The following is a 25711-nucleotide window of genomic DNA, read 5'->3' on the forward strand; positions in this document are numbered from 1 at the left end:
GATTTCTATTTGCTTGAGAAATAATTGAATCAAGAAAGAGAGATATAACTCTTTGATATACTTTATTAACATTGAGTCTAAGTTGATTCTCTTGAAAGTATATTGGAGTTTGTCCATACAGATTGCTAAGCGAAATATTGGGTGTGGTTGTTGTAACCCCACTTTTTCAGTAACAATCAAGACACAATGGAGCATCTTTTATTGTCATGTGAATTCAGTGAGCAGATATGGCATTGGATGAGTAAAATCTTTAAATGTTCTAAGCCAATGGGATTTGAGGAGATTCTGAAAGGTGCCAAAGGACAAAGCCCTGCTATAAAGGAGGTTTGGTATATATGCTCTTTTAACATAATGTTAGAACTGTGGTTTCTAAGGAATGCCATAATATATGATTTTGTGACACCTAATATTGAGGTTTTTAAACAAAAAATTATGAGAAGTACCAAGGAAAGTAGTATCAGAATGAAAGGTGAAATGTGGGGGAGAGTATATGATCTGCAAGTACTGCTTTATTTTGGAATTTCTGGAATCATAGCATCATGTACAACCGTGAAGCAATGTTTCTTCAAATTGTATGATGTCAATCAAGTGTTAATTTGCTGTGATGGTGCTTCAAAGGGTAATCCAGAACTGGCAGGCTTGGGTTTTGTGGCTAGAGCTCATTCAGGAGAATGTATTGGAGCAGCTTCAGGAGGGATATGACTAGCAACAAACTACTTAGCAGAAGTAAGGGCATTAATAGTGGCAGGTGAATGGTCTACAAGAAAACTATTTCAACAAGTTTGTTTTAGTATGGATTCAATGGCAGTTTTAGTTGCTTTTTCAAATAATAAGGTACCATGGATGGTGCAGAGTAGATGGGAGAAGATAAGAAGATTAATACCCTCCATTACATTTAGACATTCTTATAGGGAGACAAACTTTTCAGCTGACAGCATGGCAAAGAAGGGAGTATTACTAAACAGGGGTAGACATTTTCTATGAAGAAAAACTAAACTTCTTAGGAAGATTAAAGTATGAGGATGACACTTACTTTAGATTTTAAATTTATGGTATAATGTATAAAGTGTTTTCTATCTTTGGACAAGTCTTAGTGACTTTTTTGTAAATTGATTCATTTTAGTAATAAAATTCATGATTAAGGGGAAAAAAAAGCATGGATTCATGTTACAACTGATCCTGCTGATACATATCAAACCACGACCAGTTCTGGATTAATGTTTTTGAAAATTTCGATATGATATCCAGTAATGAAAAGGTAAGAACTAAAAGATATCTTCAAACTAGGTTGAATACTATCAATATGGAAGTCGTGACTTTTGTCACATTTCAGACTGAAGTTAACATACTGAATCCTGGAATGACGTATGAACAACAGGTAATAATTCAATAAGATATTATTGATAGTAATTTTTAGTTCAGGGCTAAAATTGTGAAACCCTGTATTTAATGTGTTGTTATTCTGTAAGGAAACAAAGCCATTTAAAAGCGACGAGAGCTTAAACCTTTCTACTTACATATGTACTGAGCAATTCAGTATATATTTATCTGAAATTTATCCACAATGGTGCGTGTAGCAACAACCCAAAATGTTATGTAAATTTTATCTCCCCGCTTGCGTTATTCACTAATGTACAACCTGTCGAGTATTTTCATATGCTATGTTCCCCAGTTGAACTCTTAATATTGGCATAACATGACAATTACTGTTCACTCGCAGCGGAGTAGCATGAATTTCCCGAAGTGTCAGTATTAAGATCTAATAAAGATACTCGGGAACACGCAAGTTGCACCGCTCTATGATAAAGAGGTTTCCTGTGCCAACGCACAAATAATCTATCGAAAATTGTGCGATTTTGTGTCAGCTCACGAAATTCAATTTTCTAACCTAATTTTACCTATTTGCAAAAATTAGGTTTTTTTGCGCCTCGCGCAATATCTCGAACCCTATTGGTCGAGACCAAACCTAGGTAAGCTAGGAAGTTAATCCGCCATGGACTAGTAGGAGCAAGATCCTACCAAAAATCATAAAACAAGAAATAAAGAGGAACTGCGACAAGTAAGAGCAGCGGCAAAAGGAGGCGTGGTCGCGCCACTTGGCCGACCGATTGGCTTCAGCAGGCGCCACCTGTGGCCGGCTGGCCACGCTCCATGTTGCTGCTTGCTGGCCTCCTTTCCCATCGACCAATCAAATATCTTTAAACGTGCCACACACACTTTTAAATAAAGTTGGAAGTTGGTTGGTCGACGCGCCTAATTCCTTAAGGAATCTAATATAGACTTCCCATGTCAGTCTTAAAACGATCACGACCGTACGCTTTGGACACTCGATTTATCAAGTCTAGCCACCTCCTAACATGGTCGGACGAGCACCTCCATGTACATCTGAGGGCTCACTAATGCCTTGGCCAATCGGAGTCTTCCCAACTCGCAAGCGGAGCCACTAAACGTTTACCCAAAGTAAGTTAGCTGCATGAGTAACAAAACCCTAATTTGTATTAGCAGCAGTATATTGCTGCCACAAAACGATCTTGGCCGCCCAACTTCGCCAGCCAAATTGATCGTCCTAGATTCAATCTCAGTCAACGAGCAAGGTGCGGATATGCTCACCAGCGGCCCAGCTATTGTGCTGACCGGATGAACAACTCCCTAGCACGCGCCAACAGCAAGAAACGTTGGCCCAAAATAGGTTGGCCACACGGTTTTTAAAACCTAAATTAAATCAACGACGGTCATTAACTGCCGCAAATAATCTCGGACGCCCAATTTCGCCAGACGAATTGGCCGACCTAACTCCTTTTTTAGGTAGCCAACAAGATGTGGCCATGATCAACGGCCACTCCCCTTCCATAAGCCGCAATCGGCCAAGTCGTTGCCTCCCCATATGGCTCCTAAATGATTGTCCAAAAGGGGCCGGTCGCGCTGCTTACATGAATTTTAAAGCAACCATTAACTGCCGCAAATCATCCCAGCCATCCAACTTGTCTATCCAATTTAACCGGTCTAGATTTAACTTGGGCCAATCAATAGAATGCCAAAATGGCTACAATCCATCACTCTCCTATAGGGACCGACCCACCTACCTTTGGCATGCATAAATAGTTCCCAGCAACTTCCTGAAAGTGGATGGTCATGCTCTTGTTAAGACACTAGGTTCCGCAACGAACCAAGACAGGCTCAATATAACGATGCTTCACATGCATCGATCATTTTGAGCTGCTTGCTTAAAAGCGATGCTTTAAATGCATCGAATACATACGATATTTTATGAGTATCGGCTTCACAAATAACTTAGTTATTTAACCTAATAGTGTCACATGCTATTCTTTGCGGAAAGTCTCATGACTTGGCTCGTTACACATGACTACCCGCCGCCTAGCTTGCGCATGATTGGTCAGAATAATTAGGCAAGACCCACTCAGCAACTTACTACATATTTTCTATAAAATACTCGAGACATCAAACATGTCACAAACTGAGGGATGTTCATCAGGGTATTGGTCTGGCGGTTTACAGCGTGCGGCGTGCAGCACTCCATTATGAGAAAGTGTCAGGAAAGCCAGACAGTTAGTGGCAGCAGAGAAGTAGTGGGTGTAAACTGACTCGTCTTCCCTCATAGTAAGACGTGGTTTTCTACATTTTCACACGATCCAACTTTTCCATCACTTAACTACTCCCACTTCCTATGAGATCTAGGTGCGTGCAACTATGACTGATATAAATAGTTTTCGACCTATTTTGACCAACGACGACGGTTTTGGTTATCAACACATTATTCAGAAAAAACACCAAGAACTGATAGCTTACATTCTGCAAGCCAGTTCCATATTCTGATACAAGTCATAAAACAACCACACTTCCAAAATTCAACATTTTTGATCTCAACACCTTCTTCGCTTCCCTCCCTAAGATCAACCCTTCTCCTTCACTTTGTGATCGAAGCAAGTCTGGAACGACGATTTCTTGGTTTAGGACGGAATTGTACAGATTGATCTCTCGAATCTAAAGTACTCCCGTGCAGTGCATTTGTTTAGGGTTTAAATTCGGTTCTCGACGGCACACCCAAATTTACCATGTCTAGGAGAATCGATTTTTACCCCAAAACAACTGGCGACCACAGTGGGAGATTAATCTCTCGGTTGCAAAATCAGTTTCTCAGTTTTCATTCCAGTTTTCTCAATTTCAAGAGGGAGGGTCTTAGATCTAATTCAATTATTAAACTCAATTTAGGTTCAATGGCCAATTTAAATTTTGGTGTTCCGTTCGTTAATAAGCTTCACAAAAATGCGTTTTCAAGCAATGCTACTAGGAATGGCTTGGATGGCCGAGCACCAGTAAATCTCCCAGATAAAATGACCGGAAAGCCTCGTGGAGACACAAGAATACGTGACTACTACTTAGAAGGACACAATGGCTCCTCTCAAGATCCGGATTGAGCAACCGCCTTTTCTGCAACACCATAAGTGTTATATGGAGGAAGCCGGAAACGCCTCAAAGTTATCACTGATATTAAAGTCGCCAGGGTCCACACCCAGAGAGATAAAAGGAAGATTCGCGTAGCAGTTTTTCTAGTATGGAGATAGTCGACAACAAATCTCAACACCAACGGAGTCATAGAAAGGCACCTGCAGTGATCACGAAAGCAAATGTCTATCTCTATTCCAACACTGCTATTATTTTATGGTCAGGAGTACCCGCTATCACTTCATCAGCAAAACATGTAGATCCAGACCATGACGTAATTCCAGGAATTCGTACATATGCAATAACAAAGGAGGATTGACACATCTTCAAATCATCATAAATGGGTTCGCCTATTATGCCAACCCAAGCAAGAGCAAGCCCAGGACATCTTCGGATCTACTGGAGCCGACATGTCAAGAGAGCAGCCTTAAGAAGATAATGATGCACGCGTCATCATGCCAGGAAAGAATCCGCAGCCGAGATAACCTCACGCAGAGGAGATATGAGAAGTTGTTGCACCAAAAGGATCCGCGTTTCCCATATTTCCTTTGCCTAGGGAAACGAGTAATGTTGAAGAACATATCTCCCATCTTTGGAATACTTAGGAGGAATACGAGTATCACTAGATGTTATGAGTCGAAGAGTTCTCCAAATCGCCTACCAGAAGAGCCTACACCAGGTACAACAACATTGTGCCAAACAACATGGCCAATTGGTGTGAGATGGTTAACACTTTCTATAAGAAATATTTGTTTGTGTTTGGGAAAATCACCCTATCGGACATGGGAAGAATGTTTTAGCGAAACAATGATATTTTTTTGTATCTGCGCAAATCACTCTATCGGACCTGGGAAGAATGTTTCAGCGAAACAATGAGCATCCGAACGATTATGTCAAGAGATTCAAAATTCAGACACTAGATTGTCACGATCCAAATGTGACTGAACAACAATTGGTGGAATTATGCATCAATAGGATAGTACCTGTCTATCGTGCTTTGCTGGAGAACCTGCGTTTTCAGACATTCTCTGAACTTCATAAAGCTGCTAAACGCTCAGCTACAACAGCACCTGCCCTGCTAGAAAGAACCACGCCTTCCAGGAATGAAGATCCTCATGATATTCGTGAAAGCATACATCTCACCAACAGGCAATACAACCTTCGGTCTTCTGTAAGAAGTTTCACTGAAGCAGCAAGAGGAAAGCAACCGTTTTAGAGATGCAATATCTTGCGCATTCAAAACCACCAACTCCAACTCCAGTACCACATGTGTGAAGGCCACAATGAGAAAACCACGTCCAAGTTACATTGTATCTGGCTCGACGGCAACAACATCAATGAGAGACGCTTTCAGAATTTCCTCTCCCATAGAAGAAGTAGTTGAATTACCGAAGGAGATTTCACCCAAGGACTTAAGTGGTACATATGGACTCTCCATGTCAGGAGCTTCAACATATTTTCACAACCTATTAGTTAAGTCGTTCGCATGAGGGAACTTCCCTACTCCACAAAGATACGATCCAAAGATGATAAAGGAAAAAGAGTGCGTCTGCGGACTGCTCAACACTACCCATCTCAAAGATACTGAATTTAAGGAGACGCCCTAACACACGCCAAGTTTCATATTATCAAGGAATACCCGAATTATGATATGTTCTGGGGCGCTCATGGATATATAGCAATAAAGTGGAACTAGGAGTATGTCCTTTTCCGGTGTCTATACTTGAGAGGGTCTCCAACAAGCCGTCTAATCCTGAAGATTATTTTCTGTCGTATGGACAACTCGCAAATGTGACGCAATTGCGTGAAGAGAGTGTAGCAGCATTTGTTCGCAGGTTCCACACACAACGCCCGATGATGCTTACTCACGGGAGAGCCTAATAAACCCAAAGCCCAATCATGAACGAAGGACATGCCTAGCGGAGATAGAGCTAAGTAACTATCCTTAAACTAAATGTTTTATATCTATTAGGCATATCAAATAATTTTTAAATATCCTATTGTTGAGATGTACTAATTTCCTCAACTCACTACGGTGTTGCCAGGCGTACTGCCTCAACACATTTTCCTCTTAGTGTTGAGACGCAACAATTCCTCAAAACTCGATAATGTGTTTCCAGGCGTATTGCCTCAACATATTTACCTCTTAGTGTTGAGGCGCAACAATTCCTCAACACGCACTACTGTGTTGCCAAGCGTACTTCCTCAACACATTTTTCCTCTTAGTGTTGAGACGCAACAATTCCTCAACACTCACTACTATGTTGCCAGGCGTACTGCCTCAACACATTTTCCTCTTAGTGTTGAGACGTACTAATTCCTACAACATTCACTACTGTGTTGCCAGTCATACTGCCTCAACACATTTTCCTCTTAGTGTTGAGACGCAACAATTCCTCAACACTCACTACTGTGTTTCCAGACGTACTTCCTCAACACATTTTCTTCGCAAAGGAAAATCATCTGCATCCTCTTCAAAGAAAAGAAAGAGAGGGAATTCTCCTCCTCCTTCAAATGTTCATTTCCATGATGGTTCTGAAGATGATGAAGACAACAAAGATGATGATGACGACTCTGCTACGAATAAATATTCTCCACCTGAATCCTCTATGGCACAGTTATCTGATATCTTCTCTGATTCTTGCAAGGGATGGGAGATAATTGCCTCGCCAATATATGCAAAGCTCTCGCAACTATTTGCGATACTCCTTTGTTGGATGGTGATAGTTCTCTTCGTGGGTTCTCCAGATCAGTGACTCCTAGCTTCCTAAATTCTCTCAATAGTTTGGTATTCCTTCGTCTTTTTACTTCTTCATTATGGTGACTCAAAATTTCTTTTTATTTTAACATTTCTTGTATTTTCTCGCAGGCTGGAAAAGCTTCTTTCGCTGTTACCTCAGATCTGGAGAGGAGACGTGAAATTCTTGAAAAGAAGAATCTTCAATTTCGTACAAAGAATGAGGAACTGGAAACTAAAGCTAAGGGTCTTCGTGAGAAGAACGAACAATTAGAAGCTGAAGTCAAAGGTCTTCGCGAGAAGAACAAACAACTAGAAATTGATTCTTCTTCGCACAAGAATAAAATCTCTAGTCTTAAACAAGCTAATAATCAACTCTATGGCATGTTACTTTTCTCCTTACCATTCATTCATTCATCCTGTTGTTTTATCTTATTTGATTGATCCTTTTTGCAGACATTTATGGTCTTTCTGATGAAGCTACCGTTCTTCGTTCATTTCCTAATGCCTTGGATAATGACACCCTTCTTTAGCATCTTAATAAATCTTTAAATAGTTTCTCAAATGATAAAATTTCATCTCTTTCTCTGAATGAACTGAGATCCAAATTTCGCCTCTTAGAGATTGACCATAGATCTAGTTTAGGCTTAGCCAACCAATTTAAGCGTTTCTTTCTTAATTCTAAAGATAAAATCAATGAGTTAAGAACCAAAATTAGCGGTGTCATAGATGATAAGGATCACATTTCTAACCAAGGTGCTGAGACTTTGGCGAAATTCCAAGAAATTCTTCTTGAAGTTCAACTTGAATGGGATGAAGCTAACCGCCAAAATGTCGTGCTTAACGAGAGAGAAAACCAAATTCGTTCTCGTCTCCTTAAATAATGAGGATGAATTCGCTTGGGCTGCGAAAACCTTAGACGATGCCAGAAAAGATTTAGGTGTAAATGTTAGTCTCCAAGTTGAGCATACAGCCTTGACTAGAGATATGATTTCTGACAGAGAAGGTTATTAATTATTCTTCTTCACTAATCTTTTGTTTCTTATGAATTTTCATCAAGTTATTAATTGATTGCCTTTTGCTCGCAGGTTCTGAAAGTAGATATCGCGAAAGAATTGAAGAACTTGAAGCTGAGAAAGGGGAACTCACAAAGAGTCTTTCTTCTCGCAACGACAAATATTATAGATTGAAAAATCAATTCAAGATCACTGTTGCGAACTTTAAGAATGACGCTTTTCATTTTAACAATCAAACTATTCAAATGGTTTGCGATGACCATAGTATTCCTCATTCTGACTATCCTTTTCTCTCAGAGGAGATCCGAAAGAACACTCCTAGTCTGATCATCTCTGATAGCGAAGCTGATGATGAGGAATCTGATGATGATGAAGGTTCTGATGGAGGTAAAGGTTCTGATGAGGATGAAGAAGAGAGCAAATCTGATGAAGATGGATCAACTAAGAAATAGTCTTTGTTTCTTTCTTTGATCTTCTGTAATACTTGTACATTTATTCCTTCTTTTTATATATTTGCGAATTCTCTTGGTTCCCCATTTTCCTTAATATATAAGTTTCTTTTATTTTGACATGCATTCATTAAGACAATTCTTCCTTGCAATATGGTTAATCAACATAATCATTAATTTTTAACTTTCAGCGTAAATTTATCATGTGGAGACAAATAACATTTTCTGATTTCATTCATTCCCATACTTGCCTCTGTTATTTGTACCCAAATGAGAGATTTTGTAGATTTCTCTTATTTTGTGCCTCAGCTTCGCAGTTGTTTCTGTATAATTTCGCAATCATATGCGAAGTGAATTTTGATTCTTTTCAAAATTTCATTTTTGTTTGGTCTTATTTTGCCTTCCTAGTTAAAGGTCTTATCATGCCACCCCTTGTCATTGCGACAAAATCGCAGGACGTCCTTGCACTTTCATGCAAAAACCCATTGATCTTGCCTTAACTTTTTCTTTTGTATTATTGCCTCTTCAGGAATGTTGCGACAATATGACAGGCCTAAATATTCTTGCGAAAATAAAGCCCCATTGCATTGCCGTCTTGCGACGAAATCGCAGGATGTCTTCGTACTTTCATGCGAAAACCCATTGATCTTGTCTTATATTTTTCTTTTGTATTATTGCCTCTTCAGGATTGTCGCACAAATATGACAAGCCTTAATACCCTTGCGAGTAAAAAGCCTCATGACATTTGCGTCTTAAGACACTTATCAGCTCCCTAATAGAGGGTGTCGCCCTTATCTCCCCCCTGGTTGACCCTTCAAGGAGGAGTACCTCTACCATACAAGGTTGGCTCCTCCCATCCGGTCTTAACAACAACCAGTTGTTTTCACAGCCTCTTATCCCTTTTACCTATAGGGTTTATGGTTACGAGACTGCACCCTAAGTGGGGTTTTCTTCGGGCCGAGTGCAGTATAAGCCAAGACTTGTCAAGAATGGCAAGGTACGCTCCAGACGCCCCTGGCACTATTGACTCAACCGTGTACCTCGGAACCTTGGTCAGATTCTGCGCTCCTTGGGAGAGTCCTTATTACCTTAGTCGTCCAACCTAAGTCATATGCTTAAGCTGAGAATCCAAGGTGCCTCTCCCGGATGGGCTTTATTGACCCCAAATCTCCATGACTCAGGTTCCGGTGGCGGTGTAGCCTTTCCCTGAGCCATGCAACAGGTACCCCCTTATATGACGTACTTTAGGTCTTACATTTGCCTCTTGCGAAATTGTATTCGCGAACTAGGGTGTACGCCATAAAGGTTCGCCCCTTTCTCTTTTGTCATTGTTCTCTGATTGTCTTTTGTAGAATTCATTATCTCTGCGAGATTCTCGCACATCATCATATCGTATTTGCATTTCTCAATCTCATTTTTCATTCAATAAAATGTATTTTTGAGAATTTTATTTGTTGCGAGAGTGTCGCAACAAATCAATCATTCATACATTCTTATTTTTATTACCTTTGCCATTCTCTGCTTCTTTGTTATTTTCTGCTACTCTGCTTCCTTGGTAGTGGTATGTTCACCATTTCTTATTCTGAGCTAGCATTAGTTTCGCAACATTTCTTCTTCTTTTCGTTCGATTGCATCCACCATCAATCTCTCACTTCTTTGTGTCTCTTTGATTTGTGTCGCCAACTTTCCTTCTTGTTTGCTCTTCCTTCGCAGGATTCTACCTCAGTTTCGTAACATTCTTTCCTTCAACCCAATCTCCTTTATGATTCCTACAACCTGGGGTGAGGGAATTTGATGCACTGGTGGAAAGTTGAAGCTACACCTAGAATCCCATGTAGCCAAGGTCGACCAATTAATGCATTGTAGGGTGATTCTACGTCAACGACACAGAACAGGATTTCAGAAGATATTCCCTTCAATGGAATTCGCATAGTAACCTCCCCTTTAGGCTTGTTGGCAGTACCATTAAAACCATATATCTTATATGTTGATGGTATAAGATCATCATCTCTTCCTCCCATAGTTTTATAAGTATGATAAATAAGATGTTCACAGAGCTTCCAGTATCGATTAGAATCCTATTAATTGCCCATGAATCTTCAGCTTCATCATCCTCATCTTCTTTCGGTTTTGGATTAATTTCTAATTTTACCACCAATGGATTGTCATGTACTCTCCACCTTCGGGGACTTCTTCTGCGGTAAAAGAAATAGTCTGTTTCTGCCATTCCTCTAGTGGCGAGATTTTCGCAATGTTCATAATTTCTCTTCCATCATTGTCTCTTGCGAACACTCTACTCAAAACATTGTCATGAAAATCTTCAATTGTCTTGTATGAATGTACGATAGAGTGACAGAATAGATTCTTTGCTTTTGCACCAACTTCTACGAAGAATGTTTCCTTCTTTTCACCGTGTTTACTCTGTGATGCTCTGGTGGTGGTGGTGGCAATGGTTGAGATTGTGGGTGCCCTACCAAAAGTGGTTTAGTTTTCCTTGATCTATCATTCTCAGAATAATTCTTTTATATTTCTGCAATCATTTGTAGTATGTCCATGAAAATGATGATAAGAACAGAACTCATGACTTCTGTGGTTTGGAGGTGGTTCCGTTCCCATGTTCCATGGTGTTGGTATATTCTCCATCAAAATTATAGCTTCCCATATTTTCTCCACACTTGCATTAGAGGTGGCATCTTGATTTCTTCCCATACTACCTTGTGACCTCCTTGTCCTCTATTATATTTTGTCTTTGACCTCCATAAGTTTCTTGCGGCTGATCAAGTCTTTGAATCTTGTTATTTCCACCACGATTGTAGAAATTTTTTCTCTTTCATACTCCTCTTGATCTCGGCTTCCCATAGCCACCAGTTTCTGTTGATTGTTGCCCGTCACCTTTTCTTGTTGTACTTGCGAAGTGCTCGCCACTGTGTTTATTAGTTTGGGTAATAAGCTTGCATTCGCTGCTTGTGAACTGGTGTTCGCAACTGGGTATGATTCCATTTCATTTTGCCTTTCCTCTAGAGCAATATACTCTTCCTGAAGTTCTCGCATTCAGTCATTGTGATTGTATTCTTGACTCTGAAAATTTGGATATACAATAGATTGGTTGCGAACATAGCATTGATAAATGATAAGATAAGATATCTCTCATCCACACGGCCAGCCATTTCGCTACACATAGTCCTCCATCTTTTAGTTAGGTGCTTCAAACTTTCGCCAATCCTTTGTTTTAATCCAAACACGTCTTCAATACCAGGTCGCGAAGAATTGTTACTTATATATGCCCCCAGAATGTAGTCTGCAAATGATTGAAGGATGTTATTGTATTCTTTGGTAACCTTCGAACCATTTTAACGCCTCCCTGTTAGCTGGATGCAAAATACTTGCACAATACGGCATCATGATTTTCCCATTGTACATGCACCTCACATAGGCTTTAATGTGTTGAATTGCACAAGTTGTTCCATCAAAAATGTTGGTTAATGCAGGCAAATTGCATTTCGGGGGTATTCCTCCTAGTTGTACTTCTCTTGTAAATGGAGTTTTCGCAGCTTCTTCTATAGCTTCATCTAATTGTCTTCTGCCTACTTCTCCTCTATTTTAGCATTCCTCTCATTTCTTCCAATTCTTTTAAGATTTGTCATTTACGCCTGAATTTTGATCCATTGGTCTTTTAATTTCCCCCCTTCTTCTACGTTCATGTCTTTCTTCTCTGCGAAATTTGCATTTCTTCTTCATCATCCTCATCTCGTCTTCTCCTGCGATTCTCTTCCTCATCTCTATCTTGAATTCGCATATGATGATGTCTCTCATTTTCCCCTCCATGATTTTGTTCATTTCTTATCAATTCCATTCGTTGTCTTTCAGCCTCCTCTGTACTCTATCATACTCTTCATTGAGATTACCGTTATTCCGGTTTTGTGTACGCCTTCTTTCTCGATTGTCGTGATTATTCTGGCGAATCGCCTCCTAGCTCTTGTTCTTCCATTTCCGCTCTCAATCTTTCACGTTCGCAATTAAACGTGCTTGTTCAGCAATGTCTTTCAATTTCTTCTTCAATCGTTTGTTGATTTCTTTGAGCTTCTCTCTCATGTAAAATTCTCCTTCCTTCCTCTCGATTCCCTTCGCCATCTTGATTATTTCGTCCCTGACGTTGTCCATTCTCTTGATTTCTATCATTTTGCCTATCATCAAAAGTTTCATTTTGTGGAACGTAACGATCATCAGTCCTTTCTCTATCTTCGCGATGTTCTTCATTAGGATTTGGTATTTCTTCTCGAATATTATTTCCAGCATTAACTGTGGGTGAGTTTCGCCTCATCTCTCTTCTAGTCGATCTTGAATATGATCTTGTAGTACTTCTCGATCTTCTACTCTGTAGTCTCATATTTTCCATCCTCAATTCGTGATTTTCCTTGTTAGATTTGCACGTTCTTCTGCCTCAGCTCTTCTTTCTTCATGTATTCTTCGTCTCAACGTTCTAACGCTCCAATTTCCTCATCTCCATGAATTATTCCTTCATCTGCTTCTTGATTTCTCTCTACCTGTCTATGGTTCCTGGTTTGCTGCTCTTCTTCTACTCTTCTGCTGAATTTGATCGCCAAGTGTGTATACTCACTCTATCATAATCATATTCTTCCTTGTACTAGTGTTTGTTGAACTGGTGTTGAATTTGATTTTCTCCATTTCTCATTCTAGTAGATTCTCCATTTCACTTCTTCCCTTCCAGCAAGTCTCTTCTTCTTCTAGCAGTGTTGGTTGTTCGATATTTTTCTTCTAGCCATTTCTTCAATACTAATGAATTGTAAGAGATTATGTAAAATTCTTAACCAATTACTCCAAATCTTCACAAATCTCAATATTAATCTTCGATTTTTTCTAGAACAATCTTCAATCTTCAATCCCTCCCTGTTTCTAGCGCCATTATGTAGTCGCAGGAAATCCTACACTACACCCTTCACAAGATTTCATTAATACTCAACTCATTTTAGATTAACAATCTTAATTTTATTGATTAATCTTTTGAACAATCTTGCAAGAAAAGAGAAAGGGAATAAGAACATCAACCACACTTGATTTTTATCTCTCCTGTTTGTTAGCTACTACTCTCCAAAAAGATCTCTCTCCTTTTCTTACAATTGAATGGCTATTTATAGGGAATTTCATAATGGATGACAACTAATCTGTCCTTTATTTTCGGATATGGCTTGCGACATTCTCGCAACCTTACAAATGTTAATCTCGCAAACTCCCTAATTTTCGCAGGACCATCACATTTTTCTCATGATTTAGCTGACGTCGTTTATTATGTCATTTCTGAAGTTGTTCTGCGACACTATTGTGTTGTGTTGTTAATAATTTCGCTGAGGCATTATTGCTGCGAGATTCTAATCCTACATCTGCCTCAACACATCATAGTGTTGACGTCTCCACCACCTCAACACTCATTCTTGTATTCAAGGCTCAACTGCCTTAACACTCATCAGTCGAGGCTCCACCACTTACATACATCATTTTAGTGTTCTCGGCATCAACGTGCTATAAGGGTGATGTCTACTTGCCTCGAAGTTTCATTAAACATATTCTGCTCAAAGGTCGAGTCGGCCTCTATCCTGGTAACATCTGTCTACTTTGCCTCGTAAGTCTTATCTTTATTTGTCACCATCTAGTGCTTACTCCGCAACAATGTCACTGTTACGTACTAAGCATGGGACTTAATGTTGATGGTGGTTTTTAGTTCATGGCTAAAATTGTGAAACCCCATATTTAATGTACTATTATTCTGCAAAGAAACAAAGCCATTTAAAAGCGACGAGAGCTTAAACCTCTCTACTTACATATGCACTGAGCAATTCAGTATATGTTTATATGAAATTTATCCAGAATGGTGCGTGTAGCAACAACTCCAAATGTTCTGTAAATTTTATCTTCCCGCTTGCATTATTCATTAATGTACAGCCTGTCGAGTATTTTCTTATGCTATGTTCCCCACCTGAACTCTTAATATTAGCATGACATGACAATTACCGTTCACTCGCAGCGGAGTAGCATGAATTTCCCGAAGTGTCAGTATTAAGATCTGCATAAAGATACTCAGGAACACGCAAGTTGCACCGCTCTCTGATAAAGAGGTTTCATGTGCCAACACACATATAATTTATCGAAAATTGTTTAATTTTGTGTCAGCTCACGAAATTCAATTTTCTAACCTAATTTTACCTATTTTCCAAAATTAGGTTTTTTGCGCCTCGCGCAATATCTCGAACCCTATTGGTCGAGATAAAACATAGTAAGTTAGGAAATTAATCCGTCATGGACTAGTAGGAGCAAGATCCTACCAAAAATCAGAAAACAAGAAATAAAGAGGAACCGCGGCAAGTAAGAGCAGCGGAAAAAGGAGGCGTGGCCGCGCCACTTGGATGACCGATTTGCTTCAGCAGGCACCACATGTGGCCGGCTGGCCACGCTCCATGTTGCTGCTTGCCGGCCCCCTTTCCCATCGACCAATCAAATCGCTTTAAGCGCGCCACACACACTTTTAAATAAAGTTGGAAGTTGGTTGGTCGACGCGCCTAATTCCTCAAGGAATCTAATATAGGCTTCCCATGTTAGTCTTAAAACGATCACGTACGTACGTTTTGGCCACTCGATTTATCAAGTCTAGCCACCTCCTAACATGGTCGGACGAGCACCACCATGTACACCGGTGGACTCACTAATGCCTGGCCAATCGGAGTCATCCCAACTCGCAAGCGGAGCCACTAAACGTTTACCCAAAGTAAGTTGGCCGCGCGAGTTACAAGACCCTAATTTGTATTAGCAGCAGTATATTGCTGCCGCAAAACGATCTTGGCTGCCCAACTTCGCCAGCCGAATTGACCGGCCTAGATTCAATCCCAATCAACGGGCAAGGTGTGGATATGCTCACCAGCGGCCTAGCTAATGTGCTGACCGGACGAACAACTCCCCAGCACGCGCCAACATCAAGAAACGTTGGCTCAAAATAGGTTAGCCACACGGTTTTTAAAACCTAAATTAAATCAACGGGAGTCATTAACTGCCTCAAATCATCTCGATCGGCCAACTTCGCCAGACGAATCGGCCGACCTAACTCCTTTTTTTTAGGTAGCCAACAAGATGTAGCCATGATCAACGACCACTCCCCTTCCATAAGCCGCAATCGTCCAAGCCGTGGCCTCCCCATATGGCTCCTAAACGATTGTCCAAAAGGGGTCGGTCGCGCTGCTTACATGAATTTTAAAGCAGCCATTAACTGCCGCAAATCATCCCAGCCATCCAACTTGGCTAGCCAATTTAACTGGTCTAGATTTAACTTGGGCTGATCAATTTTTTTTTTCTGAATCACATTAAATTTCATTGATAATGCAAAAATGATACATCCCAAATACAAAGAACACTAACTTTAAAGCAAAACACTCAGGCCCATGCACAGGCCTAATACTCACACTTAATCACTCTATTTCGACCAAATCTATAATATTCAACATTTGGCATTTCTACTCTTGGTAAACAATGAGGTCTTCCTTGATGAATTTTCCTAACTCCAGCTGCTAATGTTGCTCCTTTCTTTGCCATACAATCTGCATAAAAGTTGGTTTCCCTGTAACAATGTTGGTATCTTATTTGATTTAGCTTCCTTGTAGCAATTAACCATCTCCCTTTCAGAAACCGTGGAACTTTCCCCTGAGCAAATTCTGCAAGAACAGATTTGGAATCTGAAACTATAATAATCTTCAGCATACCCCATTACACAACCAGCTCCACTGCACACATGATACCATAATATTATGCCAGATAATTAGTAGCAAATCTATACCACCAGAGAGGGAACCTAACACCTGAAAATTTGAATCTTTGACAATAACACCAAATCCAGCAGAGCCAGAATTACCAAATGATGATCCATCACAACAGAACATCACAAAGTCTTGTTCAGGTGGAGACCAATAACATGTTTTAATGTACTGAAACCTGGAATGTCTGAGTCCTAATTGAAAAATTTCAATGATTTTATGATCATAGTTCTGATTCCACTTGGTAACTGTAATTCTTAATCCACCCTCATTCACAAATTTCATGATTCTCCCATTGAAACTTTGCATACTTGGCTTAATTTCATCAAAAAATCTTCTGTTCTTCTGAAACCACAGTTCTTTCAGAATAGTACAGGATGCAGTTATCCGAAATTTTTTGACCAATGGACTACACTTGGAGGCACTCCTCCATAAGTCATCGAAAGAATTTGGCACTTTGAATTGAAATATAGCACAGATCCATCTCCAAATCTCCTTACTGAAACTGCACTTCCAGAGTAAGTGATTCATACTATCTTGTTCAGTTTCACAAATGCAACATCTTGAAATAATTTCATATCCATTCTCTATTGATCATCCATATATATTCCTTGTATAAGTTTCCACACATTACTAGCAACAGATGGATGAAGATACTGTGACCATAAGTACTTTAACCAATTTACTGGTTGTTCCTTGTGCCTCAATTTATTAACTGCCTCTGAGATAGAGAATTCTCCTTTCAAATTTCTTGTCCACACCATTTTATCCTCTCCTCCAAGAACTTCAATCATTTGAAGAATATGAAAGATCTGATGAAGATCATTATTATAAGACCACACTCCATTTGACAAGATATCCGAAACCTTCAAGTTTTTATTCTCAGTGACATATCTATGGTGTTTATCTCTATCAAATATTGCTTCATCTTCTATCCAAGAATCAAACCAGACTGATATATTGTCACCATTTCCAATAATCCATCTTGTGTCTTCTTTCATTGTTTCCCATGCCCATTTCAAACCTGGCCATACTGAAGATTTCTGCCACTTAGTGTTCAATTGCCCATTTTTATCTTTGTATTTAGCCTGAAAGAATAATGCCCAATCATCTTTTGAATTGTTGATTTTCCACATCATCTTCATAATAAAAGCTATGTTAATAACAACAAGTCTTCTAATCCCCAAACCTCATTCACTGAAGGGAGTACAAACTCTTTTCCAAGAAAATCTATTATACTTCCTTATTTCTCCATCTCCAGACCACCGAAAGTTTCTCATGATTCTTTCACAAATTTTAATGACTGATGCAGGCCATTTGTACACTGCCATGTTGTAAACTGGAATACTACAAAGTACTGACTTTATCAGAACTAATCTTTCTTGAAAAGATAGTAATTTACCTTTCCAAATGGCTAACTTTCTTTCCATCATTTCAACAATTGGCCATACAGTTGAGACTTTTACTCTCCCTGTTGTAAGAATGACTCCAAGATACTTGTCAGGAAATTCACTTCTTTCCATTTGAATGATATCCTTAATCTGATTTTTTCTTAATTCAGTAGTCCTATCTATAAGCATTTTTCTTTTACTCTTCTTTATAACTTGGCCTGAGCATTTTTGGCAATCCTCAAGAAGTTTCATAAGATTCAATATACTCTTCTTAGCACCATTAATGAAGATAAACACATCATCTGCAAAGAATAAATGGGTTGGATGAATACCCTTTCTTTCCACCGTTGGACGGATTAAGACTTCCTGCACCATTTGAAATAATCTTCTACTCAATGCTTCTTCCAATAACACAAATAAAATGGGAGACATTCACTCTGTATCAAACCTCTACTTACTGAGAAAAATCCACAAGGCCCACCATTCACCATCACTGAGATTTTTGCAGACTGAAATAAAGTGAGAAGCCAATCACACCAACTTTTTGAGAATCCAAATTTCTGCAGAACCTGAAACAAGAATTTCTAACTAAAAGAATCATAAGCTTGGGAAATATCCAGTTTGAGAGCTACATTTCCACATCTTCTCTTCTTAGTCATTTCATTTACCAATTCTGAAGATAATAAAATTTGATCTTGAATACATCTTCCTTTAACATAAGCTTCCTGTTGAGGTGAGACCAACTTGTGCATCAATGTACCCATTCTTGTAGCTAGAATTTTAGTAAATATCTTGAAACTGACATTACTCAGACCAATAGGTCTAAATTGTTTTGGATTTCTTGCTCCTTTAGTTCTGGGGATAAGTACCAAAAAAATAGAATTAAAACCTTTGGGTATGAATTTTCTTCTCCAGAAAAACTGAATGGCATTAACTACATCTTCATGTACAACATTCCAACATGCTTTGTAAAAACTCCCTGAAAAACCAACTGGTCCAGGAGCACTATCTTCATCCATAGCAAACAATGTTTGCTTAATCTCTTCAGCATCTGGAATTGCATCCAACATATTTTGATCTTCAGTAGTTATCACTTCAGGAATGCCATTAAGCATATGGTCCACTTTCTCCACCTATTTATATTTAAATTTATCTTCGAAAAATTTCACCAATTCATCTTGTATTTGCTTTTGATCAGCTATAACATTTCCATTACCATCTTCCAACTCAGTTATCAAGTTTCTTGCTTGCCTGATTTTGAGCTGAGCATGTAAAAAACCTGTGTTAGCTGCTCCATCTTTAATCCAGTTGTTTCTAGATTTTTGTTTCAGAAAAGTGTTCAACTGTACTTCTTTAGATTTATATAAGTTTTGAGATTCTACCAAAGTATTAAGAGCTGCTTCATCAAATGGATTATTATCAGAGTTGATCATTGCTTCTTGAACTTTTGCTTCTGCCTCCTTTACTTGTGCATTAATATTGCCAAACACCTTCCAATTCCATTCATTAAGAATCTTTTTTAATTTTTTTTAACTTCTGTTGCAAGACGAAAGCTGGATCACCAACTATTTTCTCAGGCCAACATTTTTCTACAACCTCCATAAAGTTTGGATGTGAAATCCACATATTTTGAAATCTCATAGGAGCATTTTGTGGCTTAGAAATTTGAGCACCACCACCCATCAAAGGATAATGATCAGATGCTACCCTTAATCCCACTTTATAACTCCAACCTTCAAATTTTTGTAACCATAAGAGATTGAATACTGCTCTGTCCAACTTACATAAAATTCTTTTATTGCCATGTTGACAATTAGACCAAGAATGCTGAAGACCAGTACTAAGAGCTTGTATTAATCCACATGTGTCTAAAAAATTATGAAACTTCATAATTGAATTTCTGTTTGGACTTTTACCTCCAATCTTCTCATCAGCTGAAATAATTGCATTATAATCTCCAATAGGTAACCAAGGTTTATTTAAACCACTTATTACCTCCATTTCTGACCACAAATATCTTCTTTGAACAAGGCTCACATGAGCATGAATACCAGATATAAGAACGCCACAAAAATCCACTGTTATCATCTGACTTGACATAGACACCACTGTAGGAGTAGGTAAATTTCTATTCCAAAAGAGCCATATATTTCCTTTTTTATTTGAGTCTGAGTTATGAATTACCATGCTTTGCATACCAGGTAGATTCAATTTATTTCAAAAAGAAGAACAACAAAAAACTTTAGGTTCTGCAACCCATACTACTGAAGGATTAAATTGATTTATTAGAGCCCATAATTTATTTTGAGACCTGGCTCTTCTAAGGCCTCTTAAATTCTAATATAATACTCTCATGGTTTGGAAAGGCCTTTTGTACCTCCCTTTCCTTGGTTTTTTCTAAAATTATACTTAGTAGGCAATTGAGTACTAGTTAAAGCTTGATTAGTGGTTACCTGATTAATTGTGATTTCCTTGTCTCCAGAATTAGTAGTTGAAGATGGAGGTTTTTGAACTACTCTTGACCAGGAAGTTACAAGAATTTTTTCAGAAGAGATTGTACCATTCTTACCATTAATAAACTTGACTTCACTGTTCTCAATTGAGTTCTCCTCTACCACTTTAAGAATCCTTGTAGGAGTTAGCATTTCCTGTTCTTGTCTTTCACCACTAGTATTTTCATTCACAACCACTTCATCATCTTGTAAAGAACTAAATCTTCCACTAGTTATGAGAATTTCATTAATAAATGGAGAAGCAACACTATTAGATACTGCTGGAGGTGGACAAATATCAAAAGGCTCTTGAATATTATTAACCTGAGGTTTTTCAACCTGATTCTTCACACTCTCAGTTGTAATTTCAGTGGGATGTTCCATTGAAGAATTTTTCTGAAATATGCATTCTGATAAGTAATGACCAACTATTTTGCATTTAGAACAAAATTTTGGAGGATTATTAAGAACAATTTCTTGAGAAAAACTTCCATATTTAGTACTTATCCATAACTTGTTGGGAATTGTATTGGCTAGATTAACTTCTACCAAAATTTTAGCTGCATATCCACTTGAGTAGTTGAGAGTGGCCTCATCAACTTTAACAGGATTACAAATTGCATCACAAATGGTAAACAGAGTTTTTTCCTCCCAGTATTCTAAGCTTAATCCTGGTAGAGAAATCCAAACCAGCGTATGAGAATTTCTTTGATTTGCTGGTCTAAAATTTGGAATCCAATTACGAGTTCTCAACACCCGATCTTCAACATTCCATCTATAATTTCTGATATAATTTTGATCAACTTCATTAGATAATTTGATAGTGAAAAAACCTTTACCCAAAGGGATTAATTGACAATTACCAGTTAACTTCCACTGATTCCTCAAAATCGCCATTGCATCACCAAATTTAATACGAAGAAAATCTAATCTACCAATCAAAGAAAATTTCCATGAATCATACCTGTTATTATTGTTATCCTCAATCATAGTAATCTAAGGACATTTTTCAGATGGCTCTGAGAGATTTACAACCCTAGAACCAGTTGCAGAAACTTCCTTATCCATTTCAGGTTCCATATCTACTATTGAATATCCATTATTAACAGAAAACTTTGAAAGACGAGATTATTTTTCAACCTGATTTAAATGATTCACCTGAAACTAACTGGAATTTAGTGAAGAAAGATGAAGATCGAAGAAAATTTTTGAACCGAGTTAGTCGCCGATTTTTAGAGCTAAGCTCAGGCCGATCAATAGGATGTCAAAATGGATACCAACCATCACTCTCCTATAGGGACCGACCGACCTACCTTTGGAATGCATAAATAGTTACCAGCAACTTCCTGAAAGTGGTCGGTCATGCTCTTTTTAAGACACTAGGTTCCGCGACGAACCAAGACAGGCTCAATATAACGATGCTTCACATGCATCAATCATTTTGAGCTGCTTGCTTAAAAGCGATGCTTTACATGCATCGAATACATACGATATTTTATGAGTATCGGTTTCACAAATAACTTAGTTATTTAACCTAATAGCGTCACATGCTATTCTTTGCGGCTAGTCTCATGACTTGGCTTGTCACACTTGACTACCCGCCGCCTAGCTTGCGCGTGATTGGTCAGAATAATTAGGCAAGACCCACTCAGCAACTTGCTACATATTTTTCATAAAATACTCGAGACATCAAATATGTCACAAACTGGGGGATGTTCATCAGGGTATTTGATAGACACATTTTTGTGTCTAATTTGTCCTCAATGTTCGTATTGTTGGAACTCTATTTTTGTACTAATATTGTGTTTTTATGTATTTTTAGGAAATAAACATTTTTGGAAAATTCGGCTCGAAAAGTTGATTTTGGCACCCGGAGGACAAGTGTTATTCAGACTCTCGCTTTTGGATAAGGGGTAACCTAATTACTAAGGGGCACCCCCAGGTCACCCCCAAGGCAGCTGCTATTCACACCCCTACTCTGGATAGGGGGCTACCAGTTTCTTCCCCATTTGAACCGAGTTTTGGCGGAAAAAATAGTTCTTCACCTGCGTAATTGTTGAAGCAAATTTTGGACGTGATATAAGGAGATTCAAGGGCTAGTTTTCATTGGGTTGGACCTGTTATAGCCTAACAGGGATGGTATGGGTGTTCTAATCGAGTTATTTGGGCTGGATAATCGTGTGATGCAAAACAGGGAAGATATTCTATTCTCGGAATTTTTGGATGGAAGATACGTGCATGGGTCGACTGTATTGGTTTGAAAAAAAATTCTACATCTCAGAGAAGACGCGTGAAAGAGATAAACCAGGAAACAAATCCCGTAACAAGTCAGAAGAATAAAAAAAAATATATTGGAAATATTCTCTTCACTGCCGGATTATATTGAAGTTATTACAAAAATTTGGTCGACCTGTTGAGTATAAATAGGTTGATGGGGTTGAGGAGAAGGGTGTAGAGAGTTTGGGGAGTTAGCAGAGACAAGAGAACGAAGAAATCACGAGTTGCAGGAAAAGTTTTCTGCTGCTGCAACTCAAGAACATGAAGAACGGACGTCCAGGAACCGTCGTTCTTCAACAGTGACAACGACAAGTCTTCGTGGGTCATAGGTGTGGGTCTTAGAACCATATCGACAATAACACTTCTCTTTTATCGTTCTTTTGTGACGCTTCCTGTGGGTCGCACATTAGCTGTTTACACCATTTTCTCTTCTTCTCTTCATTGTAAACACCATTTGAGCAATAAATAAATATTTTGAGCGTGTTTTTATCATGATGAGCTAAACCCAACTCTGGGACGACGGAGGAGGGTGAATTTCATACACGGGTAAATTTATTTTATTCTTTTTTATGACTTTTGCATTAATTTAAAATTGAAATATGATTTGAATTAATTGGTTGTTATTTAATTTGATGATGTATGCTTAGCTTAGGTGTTTTGATACATCATGCTTAGGACTTACAATCGATGTTTTGAGAATCTATCTTGGCAAAATCAGAGTCCATGTTAATTTTATTGAGTTTTAAATTTTCAAAGAATATATGAATGAACCCTGTGTAGTGAATTCGGCCAAATCCTTAGTCCCAGTACCTCTCGCCCATTGTTAATATTTTTATATATATAATTTTATTAAATCTTTAAATTTAATCTTCACAAGACCGAGAGTTTGAACCTTATTACTACAACATCATTAAAAAATATTTAATCATTTTGGCGCCGCTGACGCGGATTTGTGCTTAGGTAGAATTTTTAGGTTTTTATTATTTTTTATTATTCCATTTGTTCTTTTTACGTCTCTTTGGTTGTGTCTTTGTATTACAGGTTTGAAGTTGGATACTAAAGACCTTGGAATCAAAGCTTAAAGCTAAAAGAGAAGGAAAAAAGACAAAGCAAAAAATAAAGAAAAAAGAGAGAAAAAAAAAGAGAGAGAATTTTTTTTTTTACTTTATTTTAAGAGACTTTCCATTTTTTTTTGTAATTATTATTATTATTTTTTGTATTTCTTTTCATTGGACTGGACTTTGGACAATTTATTTTAATTTAAAACCCTACGGAAGGGTTATATATAAAAAAAAATTAAATATAAACTGTTTGCAGGGAAGGACGACGATTACAATATCGTCTCGGCCCCTCGGGTTCGCACACTGACACCGGAGTCAGTGGCTCGAGTCGACTACAACGATTCTTCGCCCGTCTGGTACGGGAGGTAAACTTCTAAACACCCGCGAATCTCTTGTCAGCGGGTTTATTGTCTGCCTTAAGGTGATTATATGTTGAGGACTGAACCGGCTGCTTTAATTTTCTAGTAAAGGGCAAGAACTGGCCATATAAGATAAGGGTTCGGATTTCATCACCATTCCCTTCTTGCCCGCCTTAGGAAAACGAAACCTAACGCGAACCCAAGCTTAAAATTTGATTAGAACGAGACCGACAGGGTAACGAGCTTGGTAGGAAAATCTTTCGAAAAATATTGGTTACTCTTTTAAGCATACTTCAAAGTTCTTGATGGTTTCTGTGAGTTAAATGCGTGACTGCGCCGCCTTGTGATAGCGGTGAGGCCTTGGGTATCAAAGCTCCACTGAGCTTCCCTCGCCTCAATTCAACTTACTTTGACTCGGATTGATTCCAGAGGGGTTTGCTTAAATTGTAACGAATTCCCTTTCGAAGGATTAGAAGCTGGTCTAGAAACAATCTAAGTGGAGCCATCATGCTTGTTGTTTGCTAGATTGTATAGGTTTGATTTGGTCGAGTCAGCCTTGTTTGTGATTGTGTATAATTCCCTTGCAATTAAGAATGTCGAACTGGTATGATAGAAGCCAATACAATGATTATCGACCTGAATTTGAATATGGACATCATCCTTTTTATGACCATGTTGGGAATAGTGGTTGGGAACGCCATCCTTTGGAAGGATATGGGTCATACCCTGGTGAGCCCAATTACTATCCACACATGCATCAGTCTTACGAGTAAGAAGATTATAGTACTAGTTCTTCGTCTCTAGAGGATACAATCAAACTATTGAAAAGTAGTCCTTTTTATGATCCCTCTATTCCTATTCCTCCTTTAGAAGAGTCCCTCAGGAAGTTAGCTGAGTCGACGCGTAAGTTAGCTGAGATGAATAGTATAATTATAGATGAAAGAACTACAATAATGAGTGAACCTTCTTTAGAAGACCACCTCAAGCGGATAGCTGAGACGAACGAAAGAATTTCTCGAAATTACTTGAATTGCCAATATAGTGTATCCAATAATACCCTTGAGAATGAAGATAGTTATTTACATAATCAAGATAACAAGGTTATAATTTGGTAGCACTACTTGTTTTGACGAGGTTCGATCTTTTTCATGTTATTATGATGTGGATAGTGTTGATGAAGAATTTGAAATTTGTAGGCATAGTGATCAGGAATTTGTTACTCTAAATTAACTTTATGATGATAGTGTTATTTCTGGTTCAAATCCCGATAATTTTAATGATTATTCACCTATTCAAAAGGACGAGGATTTGATTAGAGATACCACCTCTTTAGATGATGTAGTATTTCCTTTTGATTACGAAGTCGATAATGGTTTAGAGGAACGAGTTTATTTTGAGAATACTGTTTTAGAGTCTAGCGATTTAGAAACAATGGTCTTAGACGAAGAAAATGAACTCGTAGAGCTATTAAATATGAGTGAGGATGCGTCACTTGAGTATAACCTAGAAGAAGCAATTGACTATTTTCAGGATTCCAACGATCTAGAAATTAATGAAATTGTAGCTAGTCTATCTAGAGATACTCAAAAATCTAAGTTTGGGGGTGATTATCATTCCCCTTGTCCCATACCTTTAGCTCTTACAAAGATCC

General features: G+C 38.4%; 1 protein-coding gene across 1 annotated transcript; it reads right to left on the minus strand.

Annotated features, from left to right (window-relative positions):
• Positions 1–17670: 17670 nt before the first annotated feature.
• LOC113351638 lies at positions 17671–21353 on the minus strand. The gene is made up of 7 exons (XM_026595586.1): positions 20249–21353; positions 19788–19979; positions 19468–19604; positions 19077–19361; positions 18540–19004; positions 18330–18440; positions 17671–18237 (listed from the first exon to the last, which is right to left on the minus strand). The coding sequence occupies exons 1-7, from the start codon at positions 21351–21353 to the stop codon at positions 17671–17673; spliced, it is 2862 nt and encodes a 953-aa protein (XP_026451371.1).
• Between the last annotated feature and the right edge of the window lie 4358 nt (positions 21354–25711).

The sequence above is a fragment of the Papaver somniferum genome, chromosome 1 (genome assembly GCF_003573695.1).
Source record: "Papaver somniferum cultivar HN1 chromosome 1, ASM357369v1, whole genome shotgun sequence".
NCBI lineage: Eukaryota > Viridiplantae > Streptophyta > Magnoliopsida > Ranunculales > Papaveraceae > Papaver > Papaver somniferum.